We start from the raw sequence: 20005 nt of genomic DNA, 5'->3' as shown, positions 1-20005 counted from the left end.
ATGTTATTATGTAACCTGTGAATTGGCAATTGTGCAAACAATTGGGAACAAAAAAATGGCTGATCGATACTGAAAGCCAGACTGTTGGAATTCAAATGGATAGGAACCAGCTACCAAACTCCACTCCTACTGGCCATAAACCATAGTCTGAGATATTAAGTCTGTGCATGAACTGTTTAGAAAATCTGCAATTAGGCATGAAATTATGCAAATGTGTTTCATAAAAAATACATACCTCAGAAGGCAACTGTACTGAACTCAGGTAGTAGATAAGAAACAGTCGCATCTTGTCTTCTGCAGTTCCTGCTGAGTAGAGAAAAGCTTTGCTTTTAAAAATTTTTTTTTTCCTAATCATCTAATAAAAAGCAATTCAGTATATTATAGTAATATCATATGCAGGCAGCAAAACTTGCTGTATCAAATGAAAAAAGTTTAGGAACATGCAACAAAACATATTTATAAAGCACTAAATAAATAAGCAGCAAAAGGCCCTTTCAAAAAGGGTACCCAAGAAGCCTGAAGTATGAGAAGATACAATCTGAGAGGAGGATTTGTCAAGAAGAGTTGTATACTATCTTGAAGAAAGTGATAATAAAACTACTCAGGTTATATATATGTACACTATTTTTCTACGTAACATTAAACCTTCAAGATCAAAAGCAATGTGAATTAGTTTGATGAGCACAACCAGGTTTTAGATTTGTTTAACAAAACCAAACAAAAAGTTATTCCTTCCCACCATTTGGCAAACTGCTTTTGGAAGTAGTGCTTAATATGACAGTTTAAAAATAGTTTGTGATATGGCAGAAGATCAGAATTATGATAAATTGCTTTTTTCTGTATAATAATTTTCACCAAAATAAAGCAAACTATTATTAAGTGATAATCTTACAGCAACAGTTAGCATGAAGCCAAAGGAAAAAAATGATCTCAACACTGGAAACAGCTAGTCTTTTTTTTTTTTTTTAATCAAATCATTAAGTCAAAAATAAAAAAGCAAAACAACTGGGGATGGTCTATAAAGCTTAGAAAACTGTTTGATGAAGACCCCTTTCTGTTACTCAGTTCTACTTTCCTTGTCTCAACCAAGCACATTATGGTTTTCGTATATGTGAAGCTCAAACAGTTTGTAAGCCATACTTGATATTAAATAAAGTATAAAATTAAAAAAAACAGAGTTTGAACAAACCAAACTGTGGTAACAATGTACCCTTTCATAATTCAGTGTTGGCTGTACAGTGAATGGTGCAACAACTCTAGCTTGTCACTGCCATTTCACTTAGTATTCTCCTGCCCTTCCTCCCAGTAGGAATTAATTAATCAACATGTCTGAAAGAAGGATGCCCTTATGGTTTTTATTCTTGGCAACTAGGATTTACTTTGAGGTCACATAAAAAAGGAACCGGCACAGTAGAAATACACTGCAGTCGAGTCAGCTGAGTTTCTCTCCTCTCCTCCTCTCTTTTTAAACATCTCAGACCAGCTTCTTAATTTTCTAAAATAGCTAAAAAAAATTGTAATATTTAATGTTTCATTTTGGCTTAAAAATCAGGTTTATCAATATTTATCCTCTATAAAAAAGCAGACATCTGTCAATAGGAAAAACTGAACAAGCTAAATACAATATGTGATTTCATTCTATAAAAATTAAGAAATACTGTCTCTACTAAAGGGCTTTTGTAGATTTCCCCACCCTGAGCAGCAGATGTAATGTTTGTCTTGGTATTATAGTCATGCTTATTTCACTCTTGAAAGAGCACAAGAATAACTGTACAAACATACAATAGGGATGGGCACAGAACTACTCCAAAAATGATACTTTTATGGGGGAAAACAAAGATTTATTTATTTATTTAATTAATTTAATTTATATACCGCCCTAAGCCCAAGGGCTCTCTGGGCGGTGTACATAAAATAAAGCAATCAGGAATATATAAATACAATAATACAATAGAATCAAACCAACAAAGGTAAACAAAAATAATCAAACAGTAGCAAAATACAACAATACATATAATAATACGCATTAAAATGCCTGGGAATATAAAAAGGTTTTCACCTGGCGCCGAAAAGATAGCAGCGTCGGCGCCAGGCGCACCTCATCGGGGAGACCATTCCATAGTTTGGGAGCCACAACTGAAAAGGCCCTATTTCTAGTCACCACCCTCCGAGCTTCTTGATGGGATGGTACTCGGAGGAGGGCCTTAGATGTTGAGCGCAGTGTACGGGTAGTTTCATATTGGGAGAGGCGCTCCACCAGGTATTGCGGTCCCATGCAATTGAATGTTTCTTCTCATAAGTGGATTGGTGGTATCCTAGCATGGACATCCCAGTTGCTCTAACAGGAAGGGCTTACATTCTTGCCTCTAATACCCTCTTGCTTCTAATACCCTTTGACTATGCTCATTAACAATACTGGTCTAGTGGTACCCTTCCTGATCTGTGGTATACATTACAGCTGAGCTTAGATTATTGTGGTTTTGAACAACCCCCAAGCATTCTGGCGAGATCTGCCTTTCTACATTTTTCATTTTCTCTTCCTTTTTACCAATTCTCTCATTTTTGGGAAGTTTCCTCTTTTGAAGTTGAATGTGGCTGTGTCTTAATTGCCCACTTGTATCTTGAATTTGACAGCACTAAGGCCACTGTTTCCAATCAGTTCAGCAACACACCAGGTCTTTGGTGCCACTGACTGAAGTCCAAGGTTGCCACCCCTCTGGTCAGTTCCATAACCAACTGTTCTAGGGTACTGTTATTTAGGGTAGCTAGAAATTATCTTTTTGTCAGTACTTGAATACACATATAACCAGTCTATATGAAGTCCCAAATTACTATTCTCCTTTCTCCACTGCATGCCTCATTTTTATTCTTCATCTCCAGATCCCCATGGGCATTTTGGTCCGCACATCCCCAGTTCTAAATTACTCATGGGGCCCAGTATCCCCACCCACAATAATTCTGTGGAGGAATCTGCCTTTTGGGGGATTTCTAGCTTGTTGGACTGTGCTTCTTCTGACATACAGAACACCACCACCTCCAGTATGCCCTTCCCTGCCCTTCATATAGAGTTTATATCCAGAGATAGCTGTGTCCCACTGGTTTTCTCCATTCCACCAGGTTTCTGTTATGCCCACTATATCCATGCTGTCTTATAAGACCAAGCACTCCAGCTTTCCCACCTTGGCTTGGAGGCTACCAGCACTAGCATATACACACCTAAATACAATGTCTCTCTTGAAATGTCTTTGGCACGTGTTTTACCCCACTGTGCTTTAGCCTCTTTTATTTGTTATGTACCCCTGCACTCTAATTGTCTAGTTCCACCCCTCTGCCATTTAGATGGCCATAAAGATTTTGTCCCTTATTCCTGAGGGATTATTTATTCCAAACCAGACCTTGCTAAGTTCCTGTTGGTTCCCAATATCTACCCCATTTATCAGTTTAAAAGCTGCTCTTGATTTTAAGTGCTAAAAGCGTGGTTCCATCCAGGTTCAAGTGGAGTCTTACCTTTTTGTACAAGCCTGACTTGTCTCAAAATGTTCCACAGTGCCTAACAAAACCAAACCCCTCTTTCTGACATCACTCTCTCATCAATGCATTGAGACTATTCCAGGGCTCTGCATGTGGAACCAGTAGCATTTCAGAGTTACCTTGAAGGTCTTGAGTTTCAACATCCTAATCTAAGTTTTATTTCTAGGGCTGCATAGTTACAGTTCGTCCACATCATTGGTGCCAACATGCACCAGAACCAGTGACTCCTCCCCAGCACTATTTACCAGACTATCCAGATGATGTTTGAGAGCTGAAACTTTTGCTCCAGGCAGGTAAATTACCATTCCATCTGCATGCCCATCATACACCCAGCTATCTAAGTCCCCAATGATCAAATCACCCACTACCAGGATCCCCCTGCCCCCTTGAGGAGTATCATTAAAATGAGAAGGTAACTGCTTGTCTCCCAAGTAACAAGTCTCATTTCCAGGATCATTGCTCTCTTCCCTGAGACCTCATTCTCCATGACAGCAGGGAAGTCGTCACCATGGGAGTGAGACACAGCTATCACATCCCTGAAGGCCTTATCCACCAAATTTTTCTAAGTCAATCAACTTACCTCAAGAAAAGGAACTCATTCTCTGAAGGCCAAGGAGCTCATTGCATCAAGGACACACCTATGACTTCTATCCATCAGGCAGACAGTCATGCATGTGACATTCTGGACAATACACTGGATAGCCCCCACATCCCTGCTATCTTCCAGCTTATCTGTTTTTGTAAGTTACTGAGTTAGTTTAGTAGGGAGTTTAGGGTTTGTTAGGTCGCAAAGGGGAAAAGGAATTGTGGATAAGGAATTGGTTAAGAAGCAGAAAGCAGAGAGTAGGAATAAATGGACAGTTCTCCCAATGGAGGGCTGTAGAAAGTGGAGTCCCTCAAGGATCGGTATTGGGACCTGTACTTTTCAACTTGTTCATTAATGACCTAGAATTAGGAGTGAGCAGTGAAGTGGCCAAGTTTGCTGATGATACTAAATTGTTCAGGGTTGTTAAAACAAAAAGGGATTGCGAAGAGCTCCAAAAAGACCTCTCCAAACTGAGTGAATGGGCGGAAAAATGGCAAATGCAATTCAATATAGTGTAAAATTATGCATATTGGAGCAAAAAATCTTAATTTCACATATACGCTCATGGGGTCTGAACTGGCGGTGACCAACCAGGAGAGAGACCTCGGGGTTGTAGTGGACAGCATGATGAAAATGTCGACCCAGTGTGCGGCAGCTGTGAAAAAGGTAAATTCCATGCTAGCGATAATTAGGAAAGGAATTGAAAATAAAACAGCCGATATCATAATGCCGTTGTATAACTCTATGGTGCGGCCGCATTTGGAATACTGTGTACAGTTCTGGTCGCCTCATCTCAAAAAGGATATTATAGAGTTGGAAAAGATTCAGAAGAGGGCAACCAGAATGATCAAGGGGATGGAGCGACTCCCTTACGAGGAAAGGTTGCAGCATCTGGGGCTTTTTAGTTTAGAGAAAAGGCGGGTCAGAGGAGACATGATAAAAGTGTATAAAATTATGCATGGCATTGAGAAAGTGGATAGAGAAAAGTTTTTCTCCCTCTCTCATAATACTAGAACTCGTGGACATTCAAAGAAGTTGAATGTTGGAAGATTCAGGACAGACAAAAGGAAGTACTTCTTTACTCAGCACATAGTTAAACTATGGAATTTGCTCCCACTAGACGCAGTAATGGCCACCAGCTTGGATGGCTTTAAAAGAAGATTAGACAAATTCATGGAGGACAGGGCTATCAATGGCTACTAGCCATGATGGCTGTGCTCTGCCACCCTAGTCAGAGGCAGCATGCTCTGAAAACCAGTTGCCGGAAGCCTCAGGAGGGGAAGAGTGTTCTTGCACTCGGGTCCTGCTTGCGGGCTTCCCCCAGGCACCTGGTTGGCCACTGTGAGAACAGGATGCTGGACTAGATGGGCCACTGGCCTGATCCAGCAGGCTCTTCTTATGTTCTTAAAAGTAAAGTAGTCTGCCCTAGCTTCCTCATCCTACAAAACTTTTTGTTACCTTGGCTTGATGCTTTGTCACTGGGACCAAGATGCTGAGTCAGCTTGAGCTCCCCTCTTGCTCGTGGAGCAAGCTCCCTTGCAAGGATGTTCTAAATTTATAGCCCTGGCTAGCTTTCCCTAGCTGCTAATGCAGCCAATTAGATCAGGAGTTCGATTCGCCTAATTCCACTGAGTAGGAATTTGAAAGGAGAGGCATTAAGATCAGTTTTACCATCCTGGGAATGGGGATTTTTATCAGGGGAGCAGACAATGTGTGGGGGTAGGCAGTCAAAGCATCTCTGGGACTCTCTGTGAAAACCTTTTTTAAAACTGAAACTAATTTTTAACTGGTTTTATACTGAACTGAAAGCTGAAAATTAAGACTTTGGCTGGGGCCTACCCTTTGACTTTAGTTTGTATGTTGAACATATAAACTTCAGAAAGCTCAGCCAAATTTAAAAAGGTATGAACATTTAAAGCATATTATAGGTGTCACACCTTACTCCAACTGGCAATGGCGTTTCAAGGTCTCAGGCTGAAATTCTTTGAATGATAGAACTTGCTTGTATGGCAACAATCCCACAAATGTTAGGAACAGCAAAGAACGTTACATTAAATCAATTTTCTAAACTTACCATCAGGGTCAGAAATCATGTCCAAAAGTGATTTATCCAACGTGGACTTGCTCATGATTTTTTCTTCATATTCAAAATACAAATCTAGTTTCCGTGTCTTTTAATGAAATAAAAACAAATTCATCATTAGAATACTATTGTAGTAGGAATTTTAATGTTTACATGAGACTAAGGCTACAATTCAATTCATGTCTACTCAGAAGCAAGCTCCATTGGATTCAATGTGATTTACTCCCTTGGTAAGTGTGTACTAGATCACAGCCTAAGTGTCTGTTCATAAGGGCTTATTCTAGACTGGAATAACCTCTGGTGAGAGACAGAGACCTCAGGATCATACTTGCAGACTCCTTCCTACCATGGGAAAAAAAAGACTGAATTATGGGACCCGACATTCAAGTAACTATAGGATATGCTAGTTTGGTGTTTCTCTTCTTCCCATGATAAGAAGGAAGAAAGTAACACTCAGAATGGTCTTAAGGTGGTATTTTAAAGTTACATTTATATCCACCTTTCTTTTATTAAGATCCTCCGTGGCGCAGAGTGGTAAGTGGCGGTAACGCAGCCGAAGCTCTGCTCACGGCCGGAGTTCGATTCCAACGGAAGGAGGAAGTCGAAACTCTGGTAAAAGGGGTCGAAGCCCACTCAGCCTTCCATCCATCCGTGGTCGGTAAAATGAGTACCCGGCATATGCTGGGGGGTAAAGAAAGGCCCGGGAAGGAACTGGCAATCCCACCTCATATATACGGTCTGCCTAGTAAACGTTGCAAGACGTCACCCTAAGAGTCGGAAATGACTCGCACTACAAGTGCGGGGACACCTTTACCTTTACCTTTATTAAAGTCAAATCAGCATATAATAAGTTCCCAGGTAGTCTCACATCCAAGCATTGACCTATTAATCTTTAGTATGGTTGCTATACCATGTGCCTTTAAATAATGCCCTGGGATTTTCACAGTTAAAGTTGTTTAATACTATCAGATTATGCACAGAGTAATTAGTAAAATACACCAAGTTGTTTAATGCGTAATTAGGTTGATTAGTGACTGGCTAAACTAATATATAAAAACAATTCTAAGGAGAAGATAAAACCCACCTACATTCCAGGAATAGCTAACATGTAAAAATACCTAAACTTTTTGAAATTATACCTAGACCCACTGGAATTGTTTAGAGATCACTTTTCAAATTGTCTTTAAAGTTATTTTTCCATGCTTTTCCATACTCAGAAGGGAGTACAATTAGACCAAGTCAAGTTAAACTATTCCACTAAGAATTTCTGCATGAGATTAATAAGGATTATGTTCTCCACTTACCAGTCACTTGGTTTTTCTATTGACTTCTAATCCATCTGCACCCTTGAGAGGAATGTGAGTACAAGCCCATAAGCAAGAGTCACTTGGCAGGTGTCTTGACATTAATGCTGCAATTATTATTTATCAATGACATTTATAACCTGCCCCATAACTAAAGGTTTTTGGGGCACCTTACACAAAAACACATAATTTAAAACCATAAAAATCCAAAAGCAGAATTTTTAAAAAATAATTCAAAACAGTAAGACTTATAAGCAGCATAAGCAGTCTATATTAAAATTTTCAAGGTTCCAAACCTTCAAAAGCCTTTAGACACCATAAAAAATCTCTTTAAAAGCCTGGGAGAGTAAAAAAGCTTTTACCCACCATCAAAACAGTACAAAGTGGGTGGCAAGGTGAGCCATGTGAATCTTGCTTAGGGACTTGGACTACATACATCCCTCTTAAGGGCACAGAGACTGAAGGTCAAGAGAAAAAACAAGTGCTTTCTGAATGGAGAACAGAATCCCCACAAACATCATGCAAAAATTCTCTGTGGGTAAATGTCTTCTCTGCAAAGAGCATTCTCCTGCTGGGATGCTACCACTGAGAAGCCCCCCTCTTTGGTAGCCAGCAATTACACCTCGCTGGGAGGGGCATACAGAGAGGGGACTTTGAAAATGAATTCAAATATATATGGGAGAATGTGATTCCTCAAGTAACCTAAACCCAAGCTGTTTAAAGCTGTAAAGGTAAAAATCAGCACGTTAAATTGGGTCTGAAAGCAAAATGGAAGCCAGAACAGATGACAAAGTACTGGTATAACATGATAAAAGCATCCAGTCCCAGTTATCAATTCACTAACAGGCAAAAAACCCTTGGGATTTAAGAACATATCTATAGCCAACAGATATTTCTATCAAACTTTAAAAAGCTGGGAAATTGTGCAGCTATAGTGAATGCACCGGGGGAGCAGGAAACCTGAATGCCTCTCTGACATATCTGCCCTACAAATATGTAAAAATGCAAACACAATTTTGGTCTTTCACAGTCCAATCCACTTCCTGTGTAGCTTGGAAGAATTTGGTAGGACGTAAGGGAGTCCAGTATCTCAGAGAGTAGGTCAGGTCTCCTACTCCCCTGGTGCATTCACTATAGCTGCCCAATTTCCCTGCTTTTTAAAGTTTCATATAAATATCTGTGGGCTATAGGTACGTTCTTAAACCGCAAGGTTTTTTTTGCGTACTAATGAATTTCTCTGCTTTTTAATCTGGGAGGTAAGAAATGGGACCGTGCAAGTTTGCTGAGAAGGTATTGATCATTTGCATGCTTATTGAGTTCAGTGGGATTTACTCCGGTGCAATCATGCTCGGGATTGGTAAAACTGACCAGGGGGGGGGGAGGGAGGGCTGGATTGGGCAGGGGGGGAGGGAGCAAGAAGGGAGGAGGAAGGGAGAGTGGAAAGGGAGATCTGATCATTTGCATGCTTATTGAGTTCAATGGGATTTACTCCCCTGCAATCATGGTTAGGGTAGGTAAAACTGACGATGGGGGAGGGGAGAGGAGAACAAATGAGGAAGGGGGACAGAGGAGCAGAAGGAGGGGATTGGAAGGGGGGCGAATAAAGGGCAGGGCAGGAGCAAAAGGGAGGTGATGGGAGGGAAGAGCGGGTGTGATAATTTGCATGCTTATTTAGTTCAATGGGATTTACTCCCATGCAATCATGCTTTAGGTAAAATTGACCATGGGGGAGGAGGGTAGGGGCGAGGGTGGGAGGAAGGAATTGGAAGGGGATGGGGAGGGAGGGACAAAGAAAGGGGGACGGAAGGAGGGAGGGAGGAGGGTAGGTTTGATCATTTGCATGCTTTTTAAGTTCAATGGGATTTACTCATGTGCATTCATGCTTAGGATAGGTGAAACTGACCTGTGGGAGGGGCGGGGAGGGGAAGAGAGGAGATTGGGTTGGTGGGTACTGGGCAGAGGGGAAGCCCCTTTCCTTTCTGAAAGGAAAACATTGTGAACAGTATCATTGTTTTTCAGCGTTTCCCCCACCTTTTTATTCTACAGGATGCACATGTAGTCTCCCACCCAAATTTAAACCAAAGCTATCACTGGCCATATCCACACCAGACCTTTATTACACTTTAGACAGTCATGGCTTCTCCCAAAGCATCCTGGGAAGTGTAGTCAGTGAAGGGTGCTGAGAGTTGCTAGGAGACGCCGTTCCCCTCACAGAGCTTCAATCAGTGTGGCTGACTGTTAAACCACTCTGGCCATTGGAGCTCTGTCAGGGGAATAGGAGTCTCCTCTTGGCACCCTTCACAAACTACACTTTCCAGGATTCTTTGGGGGAAGCCATGACTGTCTCAAGTGAAATGAAGGTCTGGTGTGGCCTGATTAGCCAAGCCAAACAGCTGTGAGTCTGGCTTTTAGAACACTGACAGTTGATTCTTATTGCACATGCCCAGGCTTATCACTGACTCCAATGCTAAATTTCTTTAATTAATTAAAAATCGACCAGACATTTTTTTAACTTTTAAACCTTAGAAGGTCAGAGTATGGTGCAAGGTCAGTAATAGGAGTACAAGTACTCTGTGAATATGGCTGATTTTTAATTAATTTCAACAAATTAGGAGAACTCTGAAAGAAAAAAGTCCAAAAGGGTTCTGTTTTTTCCTCTATTTTTACACTTTGAACTCTTGATTCTGACTGACTGTTTTGTGTATCGCCATGGAAATGTACAGTGTTGTTAAGCAAGCGTTTCTGAGTTCAGGACTATAAGTTTTGTAAGGTTTGTTTTGAAATGAGCTTATGGGAAGCATCAGAATGGCATGGGTGGTATTTTCAATTTAACATTGCGGAATGCAAAACATTCATGCTGGCTATAGTATACGGCTCTAATTTGGACTAGCTTAAGTCTCTGGGTCATTTTCAAAGACAGCCCTATACACAACAATAATCCAAACCAGGACTGACTAATCTTTTTCGGGACTCATCTGCTCGTGGCCCACCTACTGAGGAAATGGTTTAGTGGGCAGCCAGTTCGCCACTGTAATGATACACAGGAAGTGGGTCCATTCTTGAGTGAGACAACAGTTCTTTGAACTGTCCAGTGTGCATAAAAGGAAGTTGCAACCCAGAGTTCAGGGCTATGTGAGATGTACAAGCAAACCAAATGACTTTCTAGAATGGCTGCAGGTCTCTACAAAGGAAAAAGGCTCACAATGGCCACCATACATGGGAAGGTAGTAGTTGTTTTTTGGCACTGTCAGATCCCAACCAGGGGAGTTCTCATTGGAGGAAGACCGGAAGGCTCCAGTCATGGACCCAGCCCTGGTTTAGGCGCCATCTGAGGGTGAGGGGCAGGCTCCTATGATGAGGCCTGGGACAGGTTGTCTACCCTGTGGCAAATTCAGTCTCTGACATTGAGGCTGCATGGTCCCTGAGCTCAGGAAAGAGGTGTCACCTTAGATGCCAGATGGAGACCCAGTCCATCCAGAGGAGTGCCTGACTACAGGCCCAGACTCCTTGGGAGTAAAGGTCTGCCTGCAGGTGATGAATGGGAGTCAGCTGAGTCAGGGGTGTGGTTCAGCAGCTCCCACATAAAAACCCCAGTGCTAAGGCTGGAAGGCATGCTGGAACGTCTATACTCTAGATCTGTACCTGACCTGTGTAAAGATTGCCTGTGGATCCTGGACATAGGTCTATTTCTCTACAACATCTGAATCAGGAGAGCCTGTGAAAGCTCTGGATCAGTGTCTGAATGCTGTAGTGGACTAGATGAAGGCCAATAAACTGTGCTTGATTCCTGTGAAGACAGAGTATATTTGGGTAGGTGTCTCCTATGTCCTGCAGATAGGCAAGGTTCCCGTTCTAGATGGGGTCGTGCTCCCTCTGAAGGAACTGGTCCATAGCTTACTGGTACTCTTTGATTCATCTTTGTAATTAGAGGCTCAAGTATCCTCTGTGGCTAGAAGTGCCTGCTTATCAGCTTTGTCTGGTTCGTCAGTTATGGCTGTTCCTGGTCAGGGATAGTCTGGCCACCATAGTCCATGTGTTGGTAACCTCAAGGCTGGATTACTGGAATAGACTCTATGTGGGGCTGCCCTTGGGCTGGTTCGGAAGCTTCAGCTGGTGCAAAATGTGGTGGCCAAACTGCTGAGGAGGGCACATGGCCGTCAACATGTGACACCACTCTTAAAACATCCTCACTGGCTGCTAATCTACTACCAAGCCAGGTTCAAGGTCCTTGGATTAATTTACAAAGCCCTGAACAACTTAGATCCAAGGTAACTTAGGAACTGCCTGAACCCTTATATCCCAACTCAACCACCGAGATAATCTGCAGGAGTGGGGCTAGTCATTCCTCAAGTTGGCGAGGCTCATTTAACACCGACATGAAATTCAGCCTTCTGTGTTATCGGTCCAGTTCTCTGCAATGCTCTGCGAACAAAGAATCATCAGGCGCCTTCTGTTTTAAACTTTAAATGCCTGCTGAAAACCTTTCTGTTCTGCCAGGGTTTGCAGGTAGTAAAGAAGATGTCTCTTTGCAATAGTTCACCATGTTTTTATTGTAATTTTAATGGTTTTTATTCTTTGTAAACCTCTGATGTTTTTGAAATGAAACAGCGGTATACAAACATGTTTATAAATAAACATTTCAGTTCTATAACTACCCTTGCATCTTTCTACGCTAAGAGTGAAATGGAAATGGACTGCCTTCAAGTCGATTCCGACTTATGGCAACCCTATGAATAGGGCTTTCATGGTAAGCGGTATTGAGGGGGTTTACCATTGCCTTTCTCTGAGGTTGAGAGGCAGTGACTGGCCCAAGGTCACCCAGTGAGCTTCATGGCTGTGTGGGGATTTGAGCCCTGGTCTCCCAGGTCGTAGTCCAGCACCTTAACCACTACACCACACTGTGCCTAAAAGCTAGAATCCTTTCATTAAACTACTTGTTCTATTATATCTTAAAATAAACTTGTAGAAAAAGACATGAATCTGCATTATTGTTTTAGGAAATATTATGGATCCATGAAAAAATTCAACAGAAATCAGAACCACACAACTGGATTAAGATAAGGAAATACTATACTCTGAGACTTCGATCATGCACCCACTGCTTATGTTTAACTCACACTAAAATCAGTGGGAAAGAAAAATGCATAATGGTGCCCAGAACAACAGTACAAGAATGCTTCCAATAAAAGGACAGCCATCATTTCAAAAAAATCTATTAAATTCTGGCTATAATTTTTAGTTGTCAAACACTTAACAGCTTAAACAATTAACCTACAACAAGGTTTCTTTTCTTCTAAGCTTTACCAATAAACATTTGCTAATCCATCCTGGGAAATAGTGGTGTGTTCTTTCCAGAATTTTGCTCAACACTGAAATATGCCAAAAAACTGCCAGGAGCCTGAGTTGGTGATTAATCTTCCAGTTCCTCTTGCTGTGTTTTTCAAAATGATCTAAGGCAGTGTGGAAAGCAACTGCAAACTGAACCTAGAAATATAACTACTACACAGGGTATGATTTTAAAATTATCAGATCAGGTAACATTGAAAATGAAAAAATGGAAATGGACTGCCTTCAAGTTGATTCCAACTTATGGCAACCCTACGAATAGGGCTTTCATGGTAAGCGGTATTCAGAGGGGGTTTACCATTGCCTTCCTCTGAGGCTGAGAGGCAGTGACTGGCCCAAGGTCACCCAGTGAGCTTCATGGCTGTGTGGGGATTCAAACCCAAATATTAAACAACTTTCGCCCAATTTCGAATCTACCATTCTTGGGCAAGGTCATTGAGCGAGTGGTGGCTAATCAGCTGCAGACACACTTGGATGAAACGGATTATCTAGATCCATACCAATCGGGTTTCAGGACCGGACATGGAACTGAAACAGCCTTGGTCGCTCTGGTAGATGATATGAGGAGGGCATTGGATAGGGGAGAATTCACCTTCCTTGTCCTCCTAGATCTCTCAGCGGCTTTTGATACCGTCAACCACGGTATCCTTTTAGATCGCCTGGAGAGTTTGGGATTGGGAGGCACGGTTTTACGGTGGTTCCATTCCTTTCTCTCCGATAGGCGTCAACAGGTAGCATTGGGTGATGAGGTTTCAGACCCTTGGCCTCTCAATTGTGGTGTGCCACAGGGTTCTATCCTCTCTCCCATGCTATTTAACATCTATGTAAAGCCGCTGGGAGCGATCATCAGGAGATTTGGGCTGCAGTGCCACCAATATGCGGATAACACTCAGCTCTATCCCTCATTCAAATCTTCACCAGAGAGGGCTGTGGAGACCGTATCCAAGTGCCTGGAATCCGTGAGTGGATGGATGGGCAGGAACAGGCTGAAGCTGAACCCTGACAAGACCTAGGTACTACTTGTGGGAGACAAGAGAAGGTTGGGAGATGCTGACCTGGTGTTTGGCGGGATGAGGCTGCCCCTACAGGACCAGGTCCGTAGCCTTGGGGTCATTCTTGATTCCAAGCTGTCCATGGAGGCTCAGATTTCGGCTGAGAGCCGGGCAGCTTGGTATCAGTTACACCTTATACGTAGGCTACAATCCTACCTCCCTGTTCAACAGCTCCCACTCGTAATACATGCCCTGGTCACCTCTCGATTGGACTACTGTAATGCGCTCTACGTGGGGTTACCCTTGAAAACGACCCGGAAATTGCAACTTATACAGAATGCAGCAGCGCGCTTACTTACCAACAGCCGCCGCCGTGATCACATTACGCCGGTGTTATTTGATCTACACTGGCTGCCGGTTATTTTCCGGGCCCGATTCAAGGTGTTGGTATTAGCCTTTAAAACCCTGTACGATTTCGGCCCAGTTTACCTGAAAGAGCGCCTCCACTGCCACCAATTATGCCGCCCGACCAGATCAGCCACGCAAGGCCTTCTCTCAATCCCACCAACCAAAACAGCTAGGTTGGTGGGTACTAGGGAGAGGGCTTTTTCTGTGGTGGCCCCCACTCTCTGGAACTCCCTCCCGTTTGATCTCTGACATGCCCCTTCCCTGGATGTATTCCGCAAGGCCCTGAAGACGTGGCTATTTCAACAGGCCTTTGAGATCTTTGGGATGGGTTAATCTCCATGATTTTGTCATCTATTATATGCTGTATATGTAAATGTTTTTATAAATGTACTGATGACTGTCCAGTATTTTATTTATTGAGATTAATGTGACTGCATTTGATACTATTGTATTTTATCCCATTTTAATGTACGTCGCCTAGAGTGGCTATCTGCCAGATAGGCGACACACAAATTAAATATTATTATTATTATTATTATTATTATTATAAACCCTGGTCTCCCATTACAGTATACAAAGTAACACCGTCTAAACAGGTCTTTGTAAATCATTTACCTGCATTCTGTGCTCAATTAGTCTTGTCTAAGTCATTCTGAAGTTAAAAGGGGTGTGTGCGCGCATATGGATACGTGTTTATTTATTAAATTTATATCCCACCCTTCCTCCCAGAAGGAGCTCAGGGTGCCAAACAAAAACACTAAAAACACACCAAAACATGTTAAAAACAAAACACTTTAAAGCATATTAAAACAAAAATGTTTAAAAACATCTTAAAAAAAAAAAACAGCTTAAAAACATCTTAACAAGCAATTCCAACACAGACACAGACTGGGATAAGGTCTCTACTTCAAAGGCTTGTTAAAAAAGGAAGGTCTTCAATAGGTGCTGTAAAGATAGAGATGGTGCCTGTCTAATATTTAAGGGGAGGGGACTCCAAAGGGTAGATACCACAGCACTAAAGGTCCACTTCCTATGTTGCGTAGAACAGACCTCCTGATAAGTTGGTATCTGCAAGAGGCCCTCACCTGCAGATTGCAGTGACTGACTGGAAATATAAGGGGTAAGATGATCTTTCAGGTCCCAAGCTTCATAGGGGTTTGTACACCAAAACCAGAGCCCTGAACTTGGTCTGATAGTGTTGCACCTAGTGCAGACTTAACCCACATTGTAATCCAAAATCTTTATACTAAAGAGTTTTATATATTGGCTTTGTTTTGAAGTAAAAACAATAGTTATTAGGGCAGATAATCAGGAGGCCAGGAACTAGGAGTGAAGCTGATGATGATCTTTATGAAGCTGTTGTAGATTGCAAACAATGAATTGTCAATAGACAGATCCTGGTCACATACTCATTTGTCTGTCTCACTGTGATAGTCTTATACTGTATAAGAGTTTTATATCCCTTTTCTGTCTTCACTTTATGAAAATATAACAGAAGTTAGATGATGTCTGTCTTATTTTTCTCTAAGAATCTCCCCTCTTGAGACAGAGAGGGAACACGTTAATACTTCATCTCTGCAGTGTCAAAGGCATCTACTTCAATAAGGACATCTGTCTTCTGCGCCTTGGAAGGGTGAAATCGTTAACCATGCAATTATTTCCAAACCACATCCTGCCTTGGAATTTGATTGAAGTCCAATGTGAAATGCTGCTGTAGTTGGCCTGCCACCACTTTCCAGAAAAGGGAGGTGACAAATAAGGCATCAAGTAATGACTCAACTTTACCTACTGCACATTAAACTTCAGTCAGATTCTATGGAAATACTACACTATTATTCAGCTATCTAATAAAGTTGTCAGAAATTGTTCCATGCCAAGCATGCAGGAAAAATGTTATTGCTATCAAATCCAGAGGGGAAGAAATAGTATGAAATTATAAAAATGCTTTCAATTAAAATCACACTAATTAGGCACATCCCTGAAAATAGAATCCATGGTATTGTTTTGGGTCCAATATGATGTATCTGCTGACCAGGAAGTAAGTGATTTACATGCCCCTCACAGTAATGGGCAGAGATATTCAAATGTACTTTTTTTTCTTTTTGCCACCACCACCAAAATTTGTAGGGTTGGGGTTTTTTTGGGGGGGGGGGTGTTGCTTCAGGCCTTCAGACCATTGGTTTAGCCACCTCTGCTTTATATTATGGAATCTGGACCCCAAAACAAAATTGCTGTATCCCTCAAGAATCCTGTGAAAACTACCACCATTTTAAAAGGACTCATGCTTTTAGCTTCCCCAAAGGAAACCAAGAAATAGTAGCTGCCCTAAGGTCACATAGTAGGTTTGTGGCTGAGGAGAAATTTGAATTGGTGAACAGTTCTGCTCTTGGCTGACAAACCTCTCTCAAAAATGTTGGAGATGAAGGTAGTAGTTGCTAACTACTTTTAAAATCATGGTAGGCAGGTTGACCTTTGCACAATCAGAAAGTGGCGCATCATTGCCTCTCCATAAAGACTGCAATCTCTCACACTGACAAGAATTTAAGTAGAATTACATGCCTCAAGGCATTCAGGATGAATCCAGCTCAAGCAACTGTTCACTAGAACCGCTCTTATCTACTGTCTCCATTCCCATCTGCTAAGTCTATTTTATCCCCTTGCTCATAGCAAGGCTTCCTTGGTGGTAGCATCATAGCTATAGAAACAACCTCCTCCCCCAAAGGAAGCATAGCAGCCCACTTCAGTGGTTCACTTCAAATACTCTGTAAACATTTTTATTTTGACTGGCATTTTAATTTGAACCTGCTAGTTCCTGTTAGTGTTGTCTTTCTTGTTTTTCATTATTTTAAAAATAGAAGCTACTTTAAATATTTTATGGGTGAACATCCCTTTTAGTATGTTAGTAAAGATTAATATGCTTTCAATGGCAGTTTTTCATACCTTTATGTGTTCCAGAACAGCTGTTGCCACATTTGTATGAAGATCTATGAGCCTTTTCTTTTCTAGAAGCTCTGGAAGAGAGCTGAAGAAATTACATACAAACTAACTGTCCACACTATATCATCCAATTCAACTTCATATTCAGCATTACAAACACAAACACTGTCGAAAGCAACCCAAAACATTATAGATACACATTTGAGTAGAAGTACCAAGATATATACTTTAAAAAGACTGGAGGATCCCCAATGTAGCATCCTCTGGGATATGAGAACTGAATCTCACTAATAAGTTTAGGTCCTCTGTGCCAGGGCACATTTTAGACCAGCCTTTTCCAGCCTGGTGCTCTACAGATATTTTGGACTGCAACTTCCATCAATCTCAGCCAGCATGGGATCAGGGATGAGAGGAGTTATAGTGCAAAACATCAGAAGGCAACCAGGATGGGAAATGCTGCTTTAAGCCCTGCCTTCCCCTTACTCACTGGCTTTGTGACAGAGTTCTCAACTATGGGACTTGAGGGGAGAGGGACTGAACCTGAGTCACCAGCTACTGAAAGGTTTGTAAAATGTCTCCGATGAAGACTCTCCACCTATATACCTGAACCTGTCAGATCTCAGGCTTTTGGCACCTGGAAAGGAAACCAACAAGAACAGAGAACAGATCTGGAGGCTTGTGAGACTTCCCCACCCTTTAAATCCCAAAGACCTTGCAGATTCAGCTCCAAATTCATAAGTGACAAAGGCTGCAGTCAACACAGCCATCTGAATCAGTTTTCTGGTAACCTAGCCACCTTGATTCTGTTGCCATAATCTGCTGTCCAGAGGAGAATTCTTTATTCTCATGCTCACTGTTGTCTCAGTCCAACTGCAGTACAAGAGCAGGACCCTGGACTTAAAAAGCATATTTCTCCATCCACCTCAGCAAATGTTTTTTAAAAAAGTAATCTATAGTGATCTGATTTCAATAATCAGAATTCCTAATCCTCCCAATTAGGAGGATGTTATAGTGTGTCTTAGTGTTATACTTCTAGTATGGAACATACTCAGGGGAGTCAGGCAAGTATCCTTTAAAATGAATAAGGAAGAAGAGTGATTAAATGGCAAGTCTTTCCCAAGCACTTAAGAGTATTTCAGTAATATACTTACCTAACAGCTGAAGTTAGTTTAGCTGTATTATCAGAAAGCATACTTATTGCTCCTTCATCTTCACCTTCTAGTCCCTAGGAAGAAAAATAATTTCAAAAAACAGCCAGCATATATACTTGAATTTTTTAAAAATGGTTAAAACCCAGTCCAATTTTACATAGGTTTTGAAGAAAGATAAATCTAGGCCTACTGGTGTAGAAGAATCATACTTAGGCTAGTTGCTGTACACTTACAACTCATGTGTGCCTTGCCAAAGAGGGTATTATATGAATAAGGAATCTTTTATGGAAAGCTCTAAGAAACTCATGTTGAATAGTTTTTATATTAATAGGGGGGCTTTGTCCTCCACTTGTTTCTCTTGCCGCTCCGCTCACCAGTCAGGACTCCTAAACACACACACAGGGACCTCCCCTCAGGGAGAGAGTCAGTCTCAGTCTCTCTCTCTCACACACACACAACCAGGCACTCACTCACACCTCCCCAAACCCCCCCATCCCCAGGCAACTTCCAAAATGGCCCTCCAGGCACTCAACACCGCCACATTTAGGCACCTTATCAGTCTCCTGCCTGCCCAGGCTGCTGCTGCTGCCACACCTCCCTCTCAACCGCTTACCTGTCTCCCACATTGTTGCTGCCACCCGCTCACCCTGCTTGCTCCCCTCCCGTCTGCTCGCCATCACTGCCGCCTGCTCACCCCCTGCCTGCCATTCTTGCTTCCCTCACTCCCTTACTTTGCTTGCCTGTTGCCCTGCTACTGCCCCCTGCATGGCAGTGGAATGGCTTACAAAAATATTATATAGTTACATAGACCATACACATCGGACTGCCAAATACTGGAACTTGCAGTCTCTTCTGTGATAATGGGCCGTGGCCTCCTAAAATATTATTACCTCAGAATGGGTGAATGTAGACCTCAGCATGCTCTCTGTCCAGCATAAAAATTGCCCCCCAGTTACATAGGTATTGTTCACCCCCTTCCACGCAACTCCTCAAAGTAAAACCTTGTCAGGGGTTTCAAGTCTAATCCCAAAGACACTGTGCTGCACTGGCTTCCCAAGGTTCCAAACTCTCCTTGCCTATATACCATTTACTTCCTGGAAACAATGAGCAGCTTCTCATACTCCTAAACCCTTTGTGAAATTTTATTTTGAGTCCTATGTTATTCTTTTTTTTCAAATACCCACTGTTTCCTGCTTCCTAGTCTACTGTTTTTGACCCACTTCTTTCATCTACATTTCCCCCAAACCTGCCTGATATTAAACTGTGCGAGTTTTTCCCCCAGAGCCACTTTCCCATCTCCCCTACCTTCTCCATTTACCTTCTTGTTTCTCATTTCTTTGTCAATTCTACATCCTAAAGTCTCCGTGCCTCTGGGCTCCTTGTCCATTAGCTTCCCGACTCCTGGGATCTCTTCCTAGTCTTCAGACTGCCCCACAAAGCAACTCATGCTGTTGGGGTCTGTATGAGGTTTTAATTTCAGAAGAACTGACAACTTTCATTTTTTCCCTAGAGGCTGGACCGGAAGCATTCAGACACTTTGTTCCTTGGGCAACAGGAACCTTAAGGGCCATTCCAAGCCATCACACCAACTCAGTCCAGCATAGACAAACAGCATCACAGGTTTCATCACAAGTGTAATTCAGTATAGATGACCAATGAAGACACTT

The 20005-nt window shown here is 42.1% G+C and overlaps 1 protein-coding gene across 4 annotated transcripts in view; it reads right to left on the bottom strand.

Annotated features, from left to right (window-relative positions):
- SCFD1 (sec1 family domain containing 1) overlaps positions 1 to 20005 on the bottom strand; it is a 94842-nt gene that overhangs the window by 39725 nt on the left and 35112 nt on the right. For 3 of the 4 annotated variants that reach the window (XM_061611563.1, XM_061611566.1, XM_061611565.1), the window contains 4 exons: positions 18339 to 18412; positions 17191 to 17272; positions 6192 to 6288; positions 236 to 306 (listed from right to left, as the gene is read on the bottom strand). In XM_061611563.1, coding sequence (XP_061467547.1) covers positions 236 to 306; positions 6192 to 6288; positions 17191 to 17272; positions 18339 to 18412 — 324 coding nt within the window. The remainder of the gene's footprint in view (positions 1 to 235; positions 307 to 6191; positions 6289 to 17190; positions 17273 to 18338; positions 18413 to 20005) is intronic. The other variant, XM_061611564.1, reaches the window with a different exon arrangement.

This window comes from Rhineura floridana, chromosome 2 (assembly GCF_030035675.1).
Source record: "Rhineura floridana isolate rRhiFlo1 chromosome 2, rRhiFlo1.hap2, whole genome shotgun sequence".
NCBI classification, from domain to species: domain Eukaryota; kingdom Metazoa; phylum Chordata; class Lepidosauria; order Squamata; family Rhineuridae; genus Rhineura; species Rhineura floridana.
The sequence above is the reverse complement of the archived record's forward strand: the minus strand, read 5'-3'. Positions and strand labels throughout refer to the sequence as shown.